The sequence below is a fragment of the Lipophrys pholis genome (genome assembly GCF_963383615.2).
Source record: "Lipophrys pholis genome assembly, chromosome: 10".
Taxonomy (NCBI): Eukaryota; Metazoa; Chordata; class Actinopteri; order Blenniiformes; family Blenniidae; genus Lipophrys; species Lipophrys pholis.
The window spans coordinates 25,906,073-25,924,936 of record NC_137640.1 but is presented as its reverse complement, the minus strand read 5'-3'; the positions used below and the strand labels follow the sequence as shown (position 1 = coordinate 25,924,936).

The following is an 18,864-nucleotide window of genomic DNA, read 5'->3' as shown; positions in this document are numbered from 1 at the left end:
ACTGCAACTCCAGCTAACTGTACTCGTCCTCCTTTTGCATCCCTTACCACACGTATCATGTCCATCCCTTCCTCACTGGTTTCACATTCACCCCACAAACCTCATCTTCATCCTGCTTCCTTCCTTTATACCCACTCTTCAGTCATTCATTCACCTTTATGCTCTAACCTCCTGGTTGCTTTTATTCTATCACTTCTTCTTTAACCCTTCTTTAACCCTTAACACTTTCTTCTCTTTAACCCGTCCCATCAGCCGGATGAGACGACCCAGACCAGAATGGTTACCCTGTGGAGACTCACCATCTTCCTCTCCTATCAGCTGCCTTGTATTCAATTAATATCCAAAATTTTGCAACAGATGTGCGAATAACAATTAAGATTTAGAGGATGTGTGTGATTGAACTGCTGGGCATCATTTCACGGAAACACAGCAGTCGTGAATTAGAAGTCACCGCATATCCTCAGGAACACTTCTGAAAACTTCTGTCTGCTAACACGGTGTGTTACTGTTTCCGAGAACGCTGAACTATAGACGAAGGACCAACCAGGGTGCACGTACAGGATAGGACCGATTTCTCCAGGCGGTCTGAAGGCAAAGGAGAAAAAGTAGGGTTGAAGCGATCGATGCTAGAAAGTAAAGAGATGATGTCCGTCAGCGCAGTAACGCATATGATATGAGCGATTTGGACGAGTGTGATGATTTGATTAATATTGAATAATATTTTACAGTACATATGCTGCCATCCAGGCTGTGCCACTATATTTCAGAAAGTCACTCTAAAAATCCAGAAGCTTGGTTCTGTAGTAAAAGAGTCCAGGCGGTGGAGTGTCCTGCCTGCAAATTTTAGGCCTCATTCACGCGACGTTTTCAAGTGAAAAAGTGAAGCTTTCGTTACGTTTTTGGGGGTTCGTTCACATGACGGCGGTGCTCGGAGCCACTGAAAAGGCAACTTACTCCGTCTCCATGGAAACAGGGTCAAACTCAACTATTTGAAAATGCTCGGGCTCCGTCTCCAGTTAGATCACGCAAAACGGGACCTCAGTTTTATATATATGATGTTTACTATCAAGCAAAAAGTGGAAAAGTTATTTGTTTTCACACAGTTAAAACTCTTTAGTCTCAAAAGAAAGACTGACACAACGATGAAGGTGACTTCGTCCTCATCCCATCTGCCATAATCTGCATATCATTGCTATTCCATTCAGTTCATTTTTATTTAGATAGAGGCAATAACAACATAGCATGACACTTTTACAGTGAACGACCCAACAAACACCACATGACCAAGGTGATGGTGAGTCTTTTAACAGAAGAAACCTAAAGAGAACAGAGGTGGAGGCTCTCTGCTGTCCCCGTTCAGGTTAGACAAAGGTTTAAAAAAATTGTTCTAAATTAGGACAGAGACAGAGAAAAACAAGCAAACAAGCAAGCTGGCATCAGACAACAAGCTAATCCACTTGCTGCAGACTAGATTGAGATCAGAAGCTTCTACTTTAGAGAGGCGGGAGGAAGGCAGAAAGAAAGAACAGAGAGCACAGGTTACAATGCAGAAACTGAATTTTAGAGAAATATAATGGTGACATACAGTATGGTGCTAACACAGTCTCTACTTCTCATGTTAGGTTTATGACTTTTCTATTTGATAAGCTTACGGCTAGAGCTGTTTCAGAAAACCCTGGACGCTTTTCTAGTCAGGCTGCTATAGTTTAAGACTGTTCGGAGACCCACACTGCGCTTCTTTCCTTTCTCACTCACCATGTCTCTGTTTCTTCTGCTAAAGGGAGTTTTGTTTCTTTCCACCACCTTCTCTGCTTGCTTATGTGGAATTATAATTTTTTTTCTCTGTAAAAGTGCTTTGAAACGACTGTGTTGTATTTGGAACTTTTTAAATAAAACTGAATCACATTGAATTTAAATGCCTGCAGTGATTTCTTTTTTCAAATTTTCATGTTACACAAAGCTCCAGATTTAATGCAATTATACCCGAAGAGTCCATAAACCCTTTTCGTTTAACATCTTTACAGTGCATCATTTTTTCCCCCCAAATCATTAAAAGCTGTAACAAGGTGTACAAAGCTTGCAGGATTCAGGACTCGGATGAATTAAAGGATCTCCGCCAATTCCAGGTCTTGGAGATTAGCCTTAATAGGTGTTGAAACCAATGACCCGAGACTTAATGAGGTTGTAAACGACAGCAGAGCCTTGTTGCGATTACTCCCAGTGACAGACGATGGCGCCACTACGCAGCTATTAAACTGCGCTATTTCCCAGAGGTTGGAGTCTCCCTCGGTAAACAGAGTAGTTATTGAATGTCAACTAATTAAACTCAGGCATGAGATGAATGCCTCCTGTCGGATATATATATATATATAAATCGCTTTTATATATATATATATATATATATATATATATATATATATATATATATATATATATATATATATATATATATATATATATATAAAAGCGATTTCCAGTGTTTATTGCAGTGTTTATTGGGCTTTGTGCTGTACTCTTTGGTGAGTCTGTGCGTGTTATTGTGACCGTAAACACGTCTCCTCCGGTTGCGCGTCTCCATCCCTCTCCGTCTGAGTGTCCAAGTCTCTCTCCCCTCCCTCCCATTGGCTGGGTCTGTTATGTGCGCCCGGATTGGCTGCGGAGGCGCCGTCGTCACTCGGCTGAAGGGTTTTTTTACTGGAGGTTTTCTTCCTGTCAGCGACACATGTAGAACAAGCATCTAGCGGGACCCGGAGACCAGACCGAGAGGCGCAGAGGACAGTCAATTACAGCCGCTCCTGTCTGCCTCCGTATTTTCTCTTTTCTTTTCTTTTTTTTTTTCTTTCTTCTCCTCTTGTTTTTCCGTCTCCTCGTCCTATCATTTAACCAGCCCTCCCGTTCCCTCGCGGCAAAAACACGCACTTTTCGGGGCTTGTGGTGGAAAATTACGGCATGCGTAGACCCGTAATTACGTCTCGCAATGGACTCCTTTTGTTCCAGCGCTAAAAAGGAGCACTTGAAGCGGCTACAGTGAAGCGGAGAGCCATCCAGTGGAAATACTATCTGATAACTCCATTTACCTCTGCGCTCCGCTCGCTGCCAGCTGAACCAGCGGAGGCCGACGGCGCGTCGCTTTAGTGCGTCCGCTTGCTGGTTCTTCTTCTTCTTCTTCCTTTTTTATTATTTTTTTTAAACCTGTACTTTTTTCGGGGAAGGGGTACGGACTGTTGTACCTGTTTCCCGACCTTCCTACCTGCCCTTCAAGCGGTCAACTTTTTACAACCATTACGCTCAAAAGAGACAAACGAGGTGGGTGTCTGTTGGTATTACGCACGCGCTGCGCCACTGAAGTGTATTTATCACGTGTAATTAGAGCGAAAAGTCACAGGGAAGATGCGTCGTTGTTGTTTTTTCATTTATAGTAGGGGAGCAATTGTCGAGGCTCGTGCTGACACGATGGTTTTGGTGCTGTTTCGTTTATTTAATCTCATTTTACAAAAAAAAAAAAAAAAAAAACCTGGACATTTTAGCACGTGGCTGCTTGATGTGCCCCCCCCCCTCCTCCTGTCTCCTGTTCCGCTTCTATTTCCACGACTCTGCGCCTAAATTGCCTGCCCGTGTAATTACTTGAGTTAGCCCATTTAAGTTAAAAGCCACCCCCCCCCCCACCTCCTTCTCCTCTTCCTCCTCCTCCTGTCCCCTCCATCCATCCCTCAGCAGAAAAAAAAAGAAGAAAAAAGAAAACTCCTCTCCGAATGAAACTTGACGATAGCCCCCGTCTTGTTTATCCAGGGAGTCACTTTCAGGTCGCTTTTTGATTCATCTCCTTTTAGATTTAATCAGCACTAAGGTACGCTGCGGTTTGTCCCTAAGAGCCTTCGCTAATGGGCTTACTGAATGCTTTTCTCTGTGTGTGTACACCCACCAGCCCCCCCCCCCCCCCTTCCCCCCCACCACCACCACCACCACCACCCCTCTCTCTCCCTTCCCAACTCTAATTAGCCTACCTGCCTTTCAACAAAGATTTGGCTTCATCCAGGCAAGTCTGCCCAAACCAAATTGGAGAGGATTAGGTGTGAAAGAACCTCACATTAATTTTAAACAAACGACTTGCATTTCATTGGATTTGCACACATAACGTAATTACAGCAGGTCTGTGTGCTGCACTTTTAGACCAATAACATGCTGATCCAGTACAGTTCTGAGACATCCCAGTTCGTCGCTCGGAGCCTAGAAAAGCGAGAAATGTCGGTAAACATAGATCCAAACGGGCCACGCTCATCCACCGTGTCACTTTAGTACCTTGTAATACACACTCCCTCCATGGGAGTTCAGCTTTTTCTTTTTCTTTTTTTTTTTGCAGGAGTTCTGCACTCCAGCGAAAAAGAGTCACTGTTTAAAAATGTCTTTGGACAGCGAGACAAAGGGACAATCGTTCCTCTGGCCTCACAGTTATCAGTTAAGTGACATCCATCATGAGAGGTCCAATGAAGCAACAGCTTCGAGATGAGATGGAGATCAAGGGCAGGTTAATTCACGATGTGACTCATTGCTGGCATGGCGCAGGGCAAACCCCCCCCCCCCCCACCCACTCACAATGCTTTTAAGGCATGGCGCGACTGGCAGATGCTACAATACGTTAAAGAAGCCAGATTCACAGACTGATATAATGGCTGACATGATCAGTTTCACGTGTGCCGTGTGATTGTTCTTGACTGCAGGACCCGAAGTCGACTCACTTCCTTGCGTTTTTTTTTTTTTTCCATGTATGTGTTTTGTTTTCCTTCCGCAGGGACAATGGTGAATCCCGGAGGCAGCAGCCAGCCCCCGCCGGTGGGCACTGGCTCCCTGTCCTGGAAGCGGTGCGCGGGCTGCGGGGGCAAAATCGCAGACCGTTTCCTTCTTTACACCATGGACAGCTACTGGCACAGCCGATGCCTCAAGTGCTCGTGCTGCCAGGCTCAGCTGGGCGAAATCGGCACGTCGTGTTACACAAAAAGCGGCATGATCCTCTGTAGAAACGACTATATCAGGTGAGAAAGAGACACCGTGGCCTCGTCAGGAGTTTATTATCGGGATATTAGAGATTGTCTCGCTTGCTCGCGGATGTTTCAGGACCACTTAGATCATTCACGTCACGTCTGCCAAGAATTCCGAGGAAACTTGTGTTTTCTATAAACTCATAACTGGGGAAAGTTCTGGATCATTCTGAGAAGGGTCTCGAAGTCGAAACGAACCTCGGCCTCTGCTGGTAACGCATGTGAGGAGTTGGGCGTATTTTTCTTTTCTTTTCCTTCACAACATGTGTGTTAAATTTGACTTCATGTCATCAGAGCTCCTGGTTGAATTCTCTCAGCTCAATGAAAGACGCCCAGCGAGGCGCCGTGTTGACAGAAGAGTTGCTCTGCAGGTCATCAGGCTGTCTGTCCTGTTTCAGAGTCAACAGGAGGAAAGGAAACCACTTTCCTATGACTTATGTTAGCATTTTGAGAAGCAGATGATCGTGTTGTTGTTGGTTTTTTTTTTGGTTTTCTGTATAATGGAAAAGCACCGTTTAATTAGCAAAGAGGAGCCTCTTTGAATATTCTAGTAGGTGTGCTAGACACCCAGCCAGAGCTTGTCGACGACACCCACTGCTGTAATGTAAAGCGGCCTGACGTGATGAGGCCAGCTGTGGTTTTACTGATGGTTCAATTGGCTTCTTGCACCCATGAGTGAGACACAAAGACCATATTGATCCGGATCGTTAGTCTGGGACGTTTCTGTTCGTCTTGTGAAGGTTTCTGGTGTTGGGATGTTGTTTTCCTCGTTTAGCACTGCTGTCAAACCTGCACGGATGATTCAAAATGTGAAGCGCTCACTCACGCACCTCGTAAAAAAAAAAAAAAAAAAAAGGGATGGCAAAGTCAATGGGGTACTTCATTGGTAATGGGACTGTAATGTAATTAAAATTGGAAATTGGGGTAGAAGAGGGAGGGAGAATGTAGACGTACCTTTCCGCTTGTAATAAGAGCATGCGTGGTAGAAGAGCGAAAACGCATATTATGGAACCTGGAGATCTCTGTAGAGATAAAGATTGGAGCGAGGATATGGTAGGTGGGGGCCGGGGGGGGGGGGGGACATCTGACAGTGAGTCCACACAATTAAATGCTTTAATTATAGTCCCCCTCCATTTCCTTTAGTCCTGATGGGTTTTATCTAATGAGATCTGGTCCCTGGCTTGTATCCGCTCCCAATGACGTGTCCGAAATGAATGAGAGCCACACTGCAAACAAAACATTTAATTAACCAAATTGGCTTTTGAGAGAGAGCAAGAGAGGAAAGACAGATAGAGAAGAGGGATTATTGTGAAGGCCATTTGCCGCTGTTTTTTTTTTCCCTCTTAAAGGGGCAGGCTTGTGGTTTTTTGTTGTTTTTTTGGGGGGGGGGGGGGTCAGGCTGCTAAAGAGCTGTAGCTCAGCCGCTATATGAACACATCTCATATGAAAAACGCTTATCTGACCAATCAGTGGTGGAGTGTGGGAATAATCCTGAGCGTCACCCTCTTGGCCTTCCACACAAAGTGCTCTCACGCCAGACAACGACTCAAAGCCAAAGTTGTGATAGGCTGTGCAGGGGTGGCGGGGGGGGGGGGGGACGTGTTGTTTTAAGCTGAAGGTGATATTATTTCTGCGAGCCGCTGGTGGAGGGGGAATTAATTTACTTGTGGCTGCCGGATTGCAGGGGGAGAGAATACTGTCCCCCCCCACATTTCCCTCCTCCTTAATTGAATAAGCCTAGGTAATTAAATGGCACTTTTCCAATAGAATGTGTGAGGTAAATCTAATAGTTGGTTATTTAATATCACTTTGAAGTCTGCCCACTCAAGCACTATGACAGCGCGATAGAATGTGAACTATTAGGGCCGGAGAGAGGAGGGGAGAAGAGGAGCGGAGAGGAGAGGAGAGGGGGGGAAAGTGGGATCTCAGAAATTAATTAAATCGCATGCAATTTAGGGGAAACGTTTATCTTGATTTGTCATAACAGAATTAATTCAAGGCCTTCAATTCACTTGGGGCCAGATCTGTTACTCTGAATTAACCAAGTGTAATTTGGCTGATCCCCCCCCCCCCCCCCCTCCCTCTCCCCCTCCACCTCCACCTCCACCATCCATCCATCTATCCATCCACCCTCACTCACACACCCTCACATGTATCTCCCCTGTCCTCCTCCTCCTGCCCTCCCTCCTCCCAAAACACATGCACATACACGATGCTAGCCCTCCCGTCATTCTCGCAAACCCATCACCCCCCCCCCCCCCCCCCCACCCCCGAACGCTCTCTCCCTCTAATGCAGCTCTTGCCATTATGCAAAGCCCCCGCTTCAGTATCAATATGGCCCTAGTGCTTTTAAGGTCCTTTGGCTGCTGATGTAGAGAGGCATTTTTAATGGACTGTGTTGCAGAAATCATTGTTGTGGGGTAATTTTACCCTACTCAAAGGCCTTTCGCTGAATGAGGTCTGCATTTACCAGACAGCCCGGCCCAGCAGCAAGCCACGCTATATTTCACTGGGCAGTCAGCGCTGAAATGAAATCCAATCGCCGCCGCCGCCGCCTGCGTTAAGACAACAAGACGGGTCCGAATGCTTTTTTGTGTGTGTGTGTGTTTGTTATTTAATTTAATCAAAGACAGATCGGCAAGGGGACAGATAAATCAAGATAAAGCCAACCCCCAAGATACGCGGAGAGGAAGTGATTTTCTTTTCTTTCTTTTTTTTTTTTTCTAAAGAGGCGAAAAGCAGAAACCAGATGTGTCACTGCAATTAAAAGAGTCCCCTGGCCTTAATTATACTGACCCGAGGTGTCGGCTTCACCCTGCTGCTGTAGTTCACTGGCAGAAGAGGCCATTAGAGCCCAAGTTCAAACCGATACAGCAACTTAATTGAGTACCTAAAGGGCCCTGGCTCCCTAAATCAAACACTATCAAGAGCTATCCCCCTGGTAAAATAATTAACCTTGTTACGGAAGCCACACTGCGCCAAAATACAAGACAAAAAGAAAGGCCGAGTGCCTGCATCCTTTTGTTTATGAGCTTTTTTTTTTTTACGTAGAGGAATTAAATTCTGGCTATTTCCACTAAAATCTGCCAATCTCATGGGAACCCCCCCCTCTCCCAACAACAACATCACATGAGTCTCAAAGTGAGGCATATATGTTCATTTCCCCACTGTCATGTTTGTCCCAGCCAGAGCCCCGAATTGGCAGAGTTGTGACGACAGTCTCCAGTTAATTAGTTTCTGAAATTGAGTTTTGATGGAGCCTTTCCAAATGATGCCAAGACAAAATTTGCTTCTGCCGAGGCTTGTCTCCCTCAAAGCTCCTTCTTTGTACCCCTCCCTGTAAAAAAAAAAAGGGAAAAAAAGAAAAGTTATTTATCTAAATTTTTGCAAAGCGCTTGTTTGTTTAGTCTGCGTCCTACACTGCTCGGGCTTTGGTTGGGACGGCGGCAGCGTTTATTCTCCCGCTCTATACCAATGCAAGTTTGTTAAATAGTGAAGCACTGTCTTCTTGTTGCCTGTTCTCTTTAATTTTCTTTCTTTTTTTTTTTTTTAAGCCAGACAACTTTATCTGATACACAGACAAACCAGCATAAGCCCCTCCTCCCCTCCATCCCTTCTCCCCCACACCCCACTCTTTCCCTCCCCTTCTCTCCGGAGCATGTCAGATGCCGTGGTCTTATTTGATTGCTTAGGAAAAGTGCAGTGATAGAGCAAACACCCGGTGAGATATGATGACAAATGGGTCCAGATCCCAGTAAATTACTTTCTGCTCAAATCGAAATTTCATTCAGTTTGCTGCTCACCGAGATGAAGTAATCTAAATTGTGGACTCAGAAGGAAGATAGAAGGGAAGCTGGAGCAAGCATTTCATTATCAAGAGGCAGAAGGAGAGAGAGAGAGAGAGAGAGAGAGAGAGAGAGAAGGTTAGGGACGAAAGAGATGAGCAGAAGCAAATCTAAAGTGTTGACACCATGATTGAAAAGGTTAACCCATGCACATTATATATCAACCCGAGTAGCTACAGGGTTTCTAATGGAAACACAGCACTGACGGAGCATTCACAGGAGTCCTAATGGCAAAAGCACTATGTCTCCGCCTGGATGTACAATCAAATCCTCTTAGGGCCTGATTGCTTATGTTCCAGGTTATTATTAGGTTGCAAAAAAATGTGCAACCGGCGTAATACACAGTTTCAGCGCCGGATGCTGGCGGACAGATGAGGAGTGGAGGATTCTTTTTATTTCTTGTTCTCTCCCTGGTGATACAGTGATGATTTCCTAGTTCAACTCTTGTATGACCCCCCCCCCCCCCCCCCCCCACACACACACACACACCTACCTCCCTACCTTCAGATGGAGCTGGGGAATAGCAAACTTAAGGCAGGCCGTCCTCTTTCACTCACGCAACACACACTCGCAGACCGACAAAAAAAGTGTGGCTGCCCCAGTCCATTACACACGGCTGAAGCTATGCACGTGCCGGCTAACGCTCGCTCTTCTTCATCTGCCAATATCTTTGCTCAGATTATTCGGAAACAGCGGAGCCTGCAGCGCCTGTGGTCAGTCGATTCCAGCCAGCGAACTGGTGATGAGGGCACAGGGCAACGTCTACCATCTCAAGGTAATGTAAATGCCAAGCGTGTTCAATTGCTGTAATCTTGAATGCTATGTATGAAGAAAGTAACATGCTGTTGATGGAATTCCATTCCGGCGCCGTATAGGTTTGAGTAACTGCCGCGGATGAAAGCAATCACAACAGTGTTGATAGAAGTAAAGCGTTTGTGTAATGAAGAGAAGAGTTTCCCCCCGGTGAAAAGTTCCCATTGTTCTCTTGTGGCATGTGACTTGTCGCATGTGCAACATGTTTAGCGGCGCAGCAGCAGAGGCGGGTCGACGAGTCAGCCCACGTTCAGAAGCAGGGATGCTGAGAGTTTCATGGACTTGGACGAATATAAGACAGGAAATTGAGAAAGATTGGAAATGATAGAAAGCATGCGGAATCTGGCCGTGATGATTTAGCTGACGGGTTTGAATAAAATGACTTTAGTGTAACAGAATTTACAAATTAAATACATCTGAGAGCAAGTATGGTTAAATGTTCTTCCTCCTTCAATAACTGGTTTTGTACGTTTCCTCGCAGGCCGCAGAGAAGGAACCCCCCTCCCCCCCCAAAAATTAAATTTTTTAAAAATCAACATATCCACAGTTCAAGGTTTTAACAGATATTATTAAACTTTATCAGAGAGGTCAAATTTAAGTCATTCTGAATAGCAAGAAATAGTTAATATAAAACACTGAATTACAGCAAGAATATCCTGAATAATCAGGAAAGTCTAATGTCATGTAAGTTTAGACATTATTAATTGTCATTATTTAATTGCCAAATATATCGTACTGTATGGAAATCTGGATCTAAGACGTAATTTAAAGTTGTGAGTTTCTTTTCGTATCATTGTGTGCAAGGCTCAAGGTTCACCTGATGTTGACGCAAGCTCACAGGAAATCATAGATTTCTTATTTTTTTTACAGTTAATACAGTGTGAAGCTGATGCATTGAGTTGGAAGTGAAATTATCCATATGTTGTTTGGATGCCACGATTGGTTAAAGCGAACAGGGTTTCAGCTCTGTAACTATTCAGAGAAATTCTTCATTTTTATGTTTTAGAAATGGCGTGACTCAAGGTTGAGCCAGTAATTTATGAGTGAGAGAATGTATTAATTCATTGCAGATGTTAATCCAAATAAAATTGAGTTCTATAACCAGACTATAAAAAGTCGAGTCAGTAAACAGCCGCCTCAGATTTGCAGGTCCGATGTGGTTTTGTTTTCAGTCGGAGAAAACATGGTGGCAAAGTTCTGACCTGGAGAGTTTTTCATCTATTATGCTTAGTGGTTTTGAAACTTAATCCTCCCAGATTACCTCTAAGCGAAGCTGTGGGTCCATCAGTCAATCTACTGGTTTGTCAAATATATATCCCAGAGGCCTCATCCACCAGGACACGGGCCAGTAATGGCTCTCAGATCGTTTCATATCGGTCTACTAAGAAGGACTAAACCTCACTCTCATGCTGCCCATCATTAAATAAGTCTGCAAGCGAACGTTCTAAAAAATAAAACAAATATCACCAGAGGGCTTTTTCAAACGGGAGGAAGAGCCGATGATGAGACTCCAGGTTTAAAAGGAAATACCTGCAGGTGATTCAAATGCTCAAAACAAACTCTGCTTAATATGCATTGGCTCGCAGGCTGACGACATGAATGTGGTCCACAGTACAAAAAAAAAAAAAGAAAAAGTTGTTGTTCTCCTGGTTTATCCCATCACCAACTCTCAACAAAATATGAGGATTAGAAATATGATCAGTAGATTGTCTCACTTTTGCTGTACAGACAGTGTGTGATGATGTATGATCTCAGGACTAAAGCAACACATTGGCAATATATTGTGCAGTCCTGTTAGAAAGTGTGTTATTAAGATTTTCTTTGACCATTTTAAATGTCATTTTGACAATCAGAGTGTCACAAAGTGTCGAGCGCCACGACAACGGTGAAAATGTTTTGTGTAGACAGCGGACACATTGCTACTGTCCATGTGCACCACAGTAGATAGTTCTGCACATGCTCAGTAGATGAACAACAGTGTTTTCCTTCAGGATGTCACGACTCCCCAGTCCTGTAATAACAATCCAACTTCATCGTCTGTCCATACAAACGTTTGTGTACTCGCCATTGTTAACGTTGATAGAGTAATGTTCTCTGACGACGTGTGTGTGGCTTCATTACAAAACGAAACCAACAGTATGCTCTATAAACACACGAAAACAGAAATAAACACCTTAACCGTCCTTGCTTTTGAGTCCATTGCGTTGGAATGAGTGCTAAACTTTAAATCTACTATTGCTTTTGAGAAAATCGGTCTGTGAGGCTGTGAAACAGCTCAAAGTGGTCTTTGTCTGGTCTTTGTTATTCACTTCTGATCCCAACACTGCCCCCATGGCTACCAGTGGTACTGCAGCTTCTGGTCTGTATTCAAAAGTGTCCAGTTTCCAAATAACGGCAGGGTACTGGCCAAAGACTTTGTGCAGTTCTAATGTGAAGCATTCTGTTATTATTGCAGTTGTGTTCTCACACTGATGGACTGGTCTAAAATCTGTTTCCAAAAGTGAAAATCATTGTGCTTTTACCAAGACGCAGACATGAAATACTCTAAGTCTCAGGGGTGTCAACGGTATGGTCCGCAGGCCAGAACCGTCCGGCCAGAGTCCAATCCAACCCGCAAGAGGAAATTTACCAGAGAATTATGCAATTAATGCAAGACATTTATTTTATTTATTTTATTTATTTCACTTAATTTTTAGATTTTGACAAGTTATTCTGATCGTAATACGAACTAGCCTGCTATATTTCTGAGTTCCCGCTACGTGTGACCAAATGTTTTCTGCCTTTGAAGATGTAAACAGAATTAAAAATCCACCGTGATCTGCCAGTTATATAGCACATGGTGAACTGAGGCGTGATACTGTTGAAAGTCCGTTAAATGTGAACTTCTAACTGCTATGATAATTCTTTGTTAAACTAATGGAAAGACATGGATTTAGATTTGTACTTATTGATGTTATAATGGCATTATATATACTGATCTGACTCACCTGAGAGTAATGTGTGTAGCCCCTGAAGTAAAATGAGTTTGACACCTCTGATCTTTATCAACAACATTATAGAAATTTGGGTTAATCTTGTACTGGTAGTTTTATCAAAAAAAAACATTTTTTGCTTTCAGGTATATAAATACAGGTTTTATTAAGATAAGCACTTCTAATTTTACGCTTTGTTAATAAACCCAACTCCCTGTGCATCTGAAAAATAAACACACAAATGTAGTATATCATTTATTAATAAAACACAGCATGGATGAGCGCTGCCATCTGTGTCCAAGTTTACAACTTTAAACTTTACCATTTTTATTTTAATGTGCATATTTTACAACTTGAGGACTCTCATAACAATATTTTCAAATTATATAACCAGCCGTTTTCCATACTTCTTGAGGGCTTCAGCCAGTACAAGGGCAGTGACAGAAGCAGACAGATTTATGGTCACCAATTAACCTCAGACATGTTTTTAGTAACGCTCAGGTATGCGCAGGAAGGCTACGGAGAAAGGCTCCCAGCTCAGACTCAAACCATGGATATTCTAACCAACCACGGCGCCACCGTGCAACTCAGGCAATTCTGATGTGAACTAACACATGTTAAATTGAGCTGGGATGAAGCAGAACTGCACAATATATCAGAAATATACTGTTATCGCCACATCGTCATGTACAATATCCAAATCGCAAAGCATGATCTGTGATAAATTATGTATACAAATTCAAAATGACAGCCTTCTAGATATAAAAATGCATTTGATTGTAGTTAATTCAAAAAAATCAAGGTAAAAAGTCAACAAACTAATCCGCTTCTCAAATGCTGCTGTTGGAAATAGCAGACGCCGTTAAATTGGGGGCAAGAGAAAGAGCACTGTGAACCTCAAAGCAAAATGTATTTATCACAAATCCCATTGCAACAAACGTCGTGCAGTCCTGGGATGAAGAGACGCTAAAACAATCTGTTCTCCGTCCCTGTCCGTCTCTCTTGTCTCCAGTGTTTCACATGTTCCACCTGCCGGAACCGGCTCGTCCCCGGGGACCGGTTCCACTACATCAACGGCAGCCTGTTCTGCGAACACGACAGACCCACAGCGCTCATCAACGGCCATTTGAGTTCACTGCAGACGAACCCGCTGCTGCCCGACCAGAAGGTAAGATCGAAGAACAACAGAACACCGCCACTGTGGGGGGAGAGAGAAAGAGGGGGAGAGAGAGAGGGAGAGAGAGAATCATCTCAAAACACAGGACAAGTCGGTTAAGGCTTGTCATCAGTCAGGTGGAGTCATTAGCGGGAAGAAAAAAAACATCTGTAATTTTTCGCGCCGACATTTTTCACTCTGTTTATATGCCGTTGATTCACCGCGAGGCGTACGGCAGATATTAAATCTCACCAAGCAAGAGATGAATTTTATTTTTAGACAGGCAATGGATTTTTCCATCATTCTTGTTGGTTTGGAGGACACGCACTCAGAAAATCTGTACAGACCATCAGCACAAAACATGTGAAAATGATGTCGGGGGTTGAGGGGGGGTTGTGGGGGGGCGGGGGGGGGGGGGGGGGGGGGGGGGGCACGACTCGCGGTGCCGCTGAAAAGTTGCAGTCTTTAAAATAAGAATAGTACTACTTACTGTCGACGGGGCCCAGATCACCTGGGCTAAGTTATTACTCCCGGAGCGAACAAACGGCGGAGGGGAAAAATGTGCATCCTGGAGGCCTGAGGGTGGAGCACAGAGGCGGCGAGCTGCGGCAGCTAGTATATCATGAGGGCTGTCATCATGGTTTTTCCCTTGATTTGATCTTGATGCCTCCAGTGAAAGCAAAACAGAAGGCCTAATCATATACGAAGGATAACTTCATTCTTCAGGATAGCTTCATTCTGCCCCGCAGGAGATCTAATCATTTTTGCCTCGCAACAAGCGCCTTTATTGATACCTCGCCTGCGCACACAAGCACAGATACGGGAGGTGTTTGGAGTGTGTCTGACTCTGACTGAAAGAGGAATTATATTGTTGGGAGCATGCATTTCACCTTGAGTGCTTCTCTGAGAAGAGGAGAGGTACAACTCCATTAAGCCCCCCCCAACCTCCTCCTCCCCCCACTACGTCACAGGCCTTTTAAGGGCTTGTCACTTTTACAAATCAGCTCTCCCGGCTCTGAGAGCTCCTCACATTGAAAATTGAAAGCTGTTGCATTATCTAGCTTAATTTTAAATGTCTGTTTAAGTCCTCGCTCCCCATCCCATATCCGCCCGTGTCCCTCGTAAGCCACGGCTGGTGTAGTAAATATGAGGCCTCATTGTTTATTTATGCGCCAACATCAATTGTAGTGAAAACTGCTGAATTATTGATGCTAAAATGCAATCTGAATATTGGCCCCGGTGCTTTAATTATAGCAGAGAGAGAATTATTAAATAAACAAGAGAGGCATCGCTCAATGCGAACAGGCTCCAGATGCTTTGGTTATATCCAGGAGTGAAATAAGGCGAGTTATGCTGCCTGCTCGTGTACTTTATTGCACATTTCTTCCCCTTTCCTTGCCCTATTCTTTCCGGGTTTTTTTGTTGTTGTTTTTTGCTCCGACACCACTCGGGTAAACACAGAGACGGACTGAAGCGAGAGTCGATACGGCTCTGGTGTATGGAAGTCTGAGCGTGGCCTTTAGCCGAGGGGGGAGAATGAAGCAGTCACGGGGGTTATCTGCTGACTGTTGTTTTTGATTATGCGCGATTAGGCCGTGACATAATTGGCGTTGCTCATGATGGCGACGCGGGACATTTGACGCTCATTTATTAGGCTTTCTTCCCAGCTTCTTCCTAATCTCTTTGTTCAGAGCAGACAAATTACCTCTCTCATACAGAGCCGCTCTGACCCAGGGGAGTGAGACCCTCCCTGCGTCAGTCACTTTAATTAGCCCCCAAGTAGGAGTTTGCAATTACTAATAGACCCGAGCCCTCCTAGTGATTTTAGGGATGAAGGAGTAGGGGAGAAAGTAAATCACCTCTTAGAATCACCAAGAAAAAGAAGGCGGGGGGAAGAAAGAAAGCGCGAAAAAAAAAAAAAACACATGAGAAAAGATGAAAAAGTTGAACGTTGCTGCTGAGAAAACAGTCAGATAATTGTCGTTCCTCCCCTGCATTTTTCCCTCTTTCACAGGACTCCTGCAGTTATGTCGGTGCGCAGCACTAATTATACCAAAGAGAATCGCTTCATGAATGCACTTCTAACTTAATGCAAAGTAAATTGCGGTGGGGTGTGTGTGTGTGTGTGTGTGTGTGTGTGTGGTGGGGGGGGGGTTCAAAGCCTGAGCTGATCAATAAATTAAAGTGCCAGTGGGAGGTTGACTTATCATGAGAGGGCAGAGAAACGTTTTTAACACTGTCAAGTCCCCCAAATCCGCTTCACTTTAAAAATGTTATATTTTTGTTTTGTCTGCCCCCTTCTCCCCCCCCCCCCCCACATTCAGGTGTGTTAGACGGGGGGAAGCAGCGCGGGAAGCAGGATGTGTGCCTTCATTTTAGCCCTTACTCATTGTCACCCGAGACAGAGTGCATCAGCAGCACCCCGGCCTTTTCACTCTTCTTCTTCTACTTTTTTTTTTTTTAACTTGTGCCCTCAGTCCCTGAAGGAATCCTCTTCAACCCATCTTAACACTGACTCCAAAAAAAAACAACAACAAAAAAAAAAAAACCCTACAAAATATTTTCTTCAACCTCATATCCGAACACTCGGCCTTCAAAACTTGGCTCTTTTTTTTTGCCTCCAACAAACACGTGTGGATACTTGCACTTATCGTATCCGAGTTGGGACGCTGAGGACTTCACGGCCTTGGGGATGGAGGGAAAAAAATAAAAAAAGAAACCGACAAGAAAAGGCGAGGATCACAATCCAAGGAAACTTTTTTTTTTTTTCTGGAGGAGAAACTCAATAACACACTGAGAGGAGACTGAAGGAAAGAGAAAAAGACTAATGAGGCTTAAGAGATGCAGACTTTTTAAACTGCACATTTGTTTAAAGACATTTTTCGGGAGGGAAAAATTGGGAAAAACCTTTCCATTTTTCCTGTCTTCTTTTTCTACCCTCATTTCCCAGCAACATGGTGTTTCCACTTTCTATATTTTATGTGTTGTCAAAGGGGGGAATGTGTTTTCTTTTCTTCTTTTTGTTAATTTTTGGTGGTATATATATAAATAAATATATATCTCTCTCTCTATATATATCTATATATATATATAGATATATATGAAAAAGATGGGGTTTTAAAAAAAAAAAATGTCTGTGGAATTTTGTGGAAAATCAAATCATGAACACTCTTGGTGTATTTGTAAAACTACCATGTATGTACAGTTTGCATGTAAATGTCGTTGTCCAGGCGTGGCTACAAGTACATCCGACCCCCTCCGCACTCCACTCCTTAACCTTTTTCGAACCCCTCCGGCAAAGCTGAAGAAAATCTGCTCCTTAGTCAGTAATGTAGAGTTCATCACCAACGTATAAAATGCTGAATGAAAGAGAAATTTATTTGTGATATTTTCCGAGACACTTGCTCCAGTATGGTGTATTTAATTAATAAAAAAAATATTGAAGGTTTGAAAAGACTCTAATTTCATTCAAGAAGCACAGATTTGTACAGATATTGTAGTGAGTGGACCGATAACACACAGTGTGTTCAGAGGCCGGATGTCAGTGCAGGACTTGTTTGCCCTACTAGTCAAAGCCCCTCTAACCCAATCCCACTGAAGACGCCGCAGCGCTGCCATTCAATTTCCTGTCTCACAATCATCAAGGCGCGTGATGAGCGTCTAACTGAAAATGGATAAACATGCGTCCTCTCTTTCTGTCCGAACGACCGTTTCCTATTCATCACTCTAATACCTGACAGAAATAGAGGAAAATGTCCCTTTGAAGATTCAATTACAGCAGAGAGGGAGAGAGGTGTCTCTCTTTGGCAGGCATAAATTGAATGGGCTATTTGCAGAACAAATTGGTGTTTGAAGTCCTTGCAAGACCTAATAGGTCTGAAGGAGGGACCCCGTAATGGTCGAGGCGCTTATCTGTGGAGTCCGCCCCTTCGCCAGACCTGCCGCTGAAACAATGCCGCTCATTGCAGGATAAGTCAGGAGAGGAAATGGACCTCAAGAGTAAACAGTCTCCTGTGTTTTTACATTGAAATGTCAACGTTGGGAAAATCATGCTAAGTGGATCTGTCGTCAGTCTCAACAAGTATCGCCCAAAGACCACGTTTCTTTGAATCACTCAATTGTGCTCCTTTAATTTCTCTTCTGGCCTCAATTAGAGCAGCTTTGCATGATTCACCTCCTATTTATCTTTGTAATTATCTGGTACTTTTACTTTAATGTCGCCCCTCAGTTCAACCCTCATCCAATCGAAGCTTCGTTATCTTCAACGACATTTCCTTAAAATCCTTAAAGTTCCACACGTTCACTTCTTCAGCAGCGCTGCAGACGAGACCCAGAACACTGGAAAGTAATTAGCAGTTTTAGCACTTCAGCCGCCGTCTTCTGAAGTCAGCAGATGTTAAGAGGAAAACGTTGCTAAGTTTGTGCCGCAGACAGAAACAGAAATCTGGTGTCATTGACAACACTGACGACACGTGAGCTCAAAGTCAGAGATGTGCTGATCGTTCCTGCTATTTTCTTTTGTACAAGATCGTTACTTTAAGAGAAAGGAAATGTTATGAGTAAATTAAGAAAAAATATGTACTTTCTTATAGGGATGCACATTAGTTTCAATGCTCAGCACATAACTCTGTGCCTTGCTACATGCTACAGGCTACATGCTACAGTCTACATGCTAAAGAGTTTTGGGGCTCACAAACCAGCAGTGCTACATGCTAAACATGATTAAGGTATGACTGATATACTCAGTGAGCTCGGTTTACAGTCTACAGTACACAGAGCAGAGTGTACTTAGTCGCTACGCAGTACGCAATGCCCTTTGCATACTGTCGATGCAGTAGTATTCCGGAGCCTTGGGAGCTGCTGGAGGTTTGCTTAGCATCAACACTGAGGCGGGTAACGGCAAAGCATCGCCAACGTATACCGTTAAGATATGGAGTATGAATTTGGCTTTATGACATTTAACAAATACTCGTATCGAAACTCGGTATCGGCAAGTAGCTCATGGTTACTGCTTGTATTCGTCTATTAAAAAAGTGGTATCG

At 43.8% G+C, this 18,864-nt stretch overlaps 1 protein-coding gene across 1 annotated transcript; it reads left to right on the top strand.

Moving 5' to 3' along the window:
* Positions 1–2,511: 2,511 nt before the first annotated feature.
* On the top strand, positions 2,512–16,522 carry lmo4b (LIM domain only 4b). Its single transcript, XM_080473190.1, has 5 exons — positions 2,512–3,306; positions 4,790–5,030; positions 9,560–9,656; positions 13,679–13,834; positions 16,147–16,522. Exons 2-5 carry the CDS (start codon positions 4,795–4,797, stop codon positions 16,153–16,155), a joined length of 498 nt encoding a protein of 165 aa, XP_080329316.1. The 5' UTR covers positions 2,512–3,306; positions 4,790–4,794; the 3' UTR covers positions 16,156–16,522.
* Positions 16,523–18,864: the final 2,342 nt, after the last annotated feature.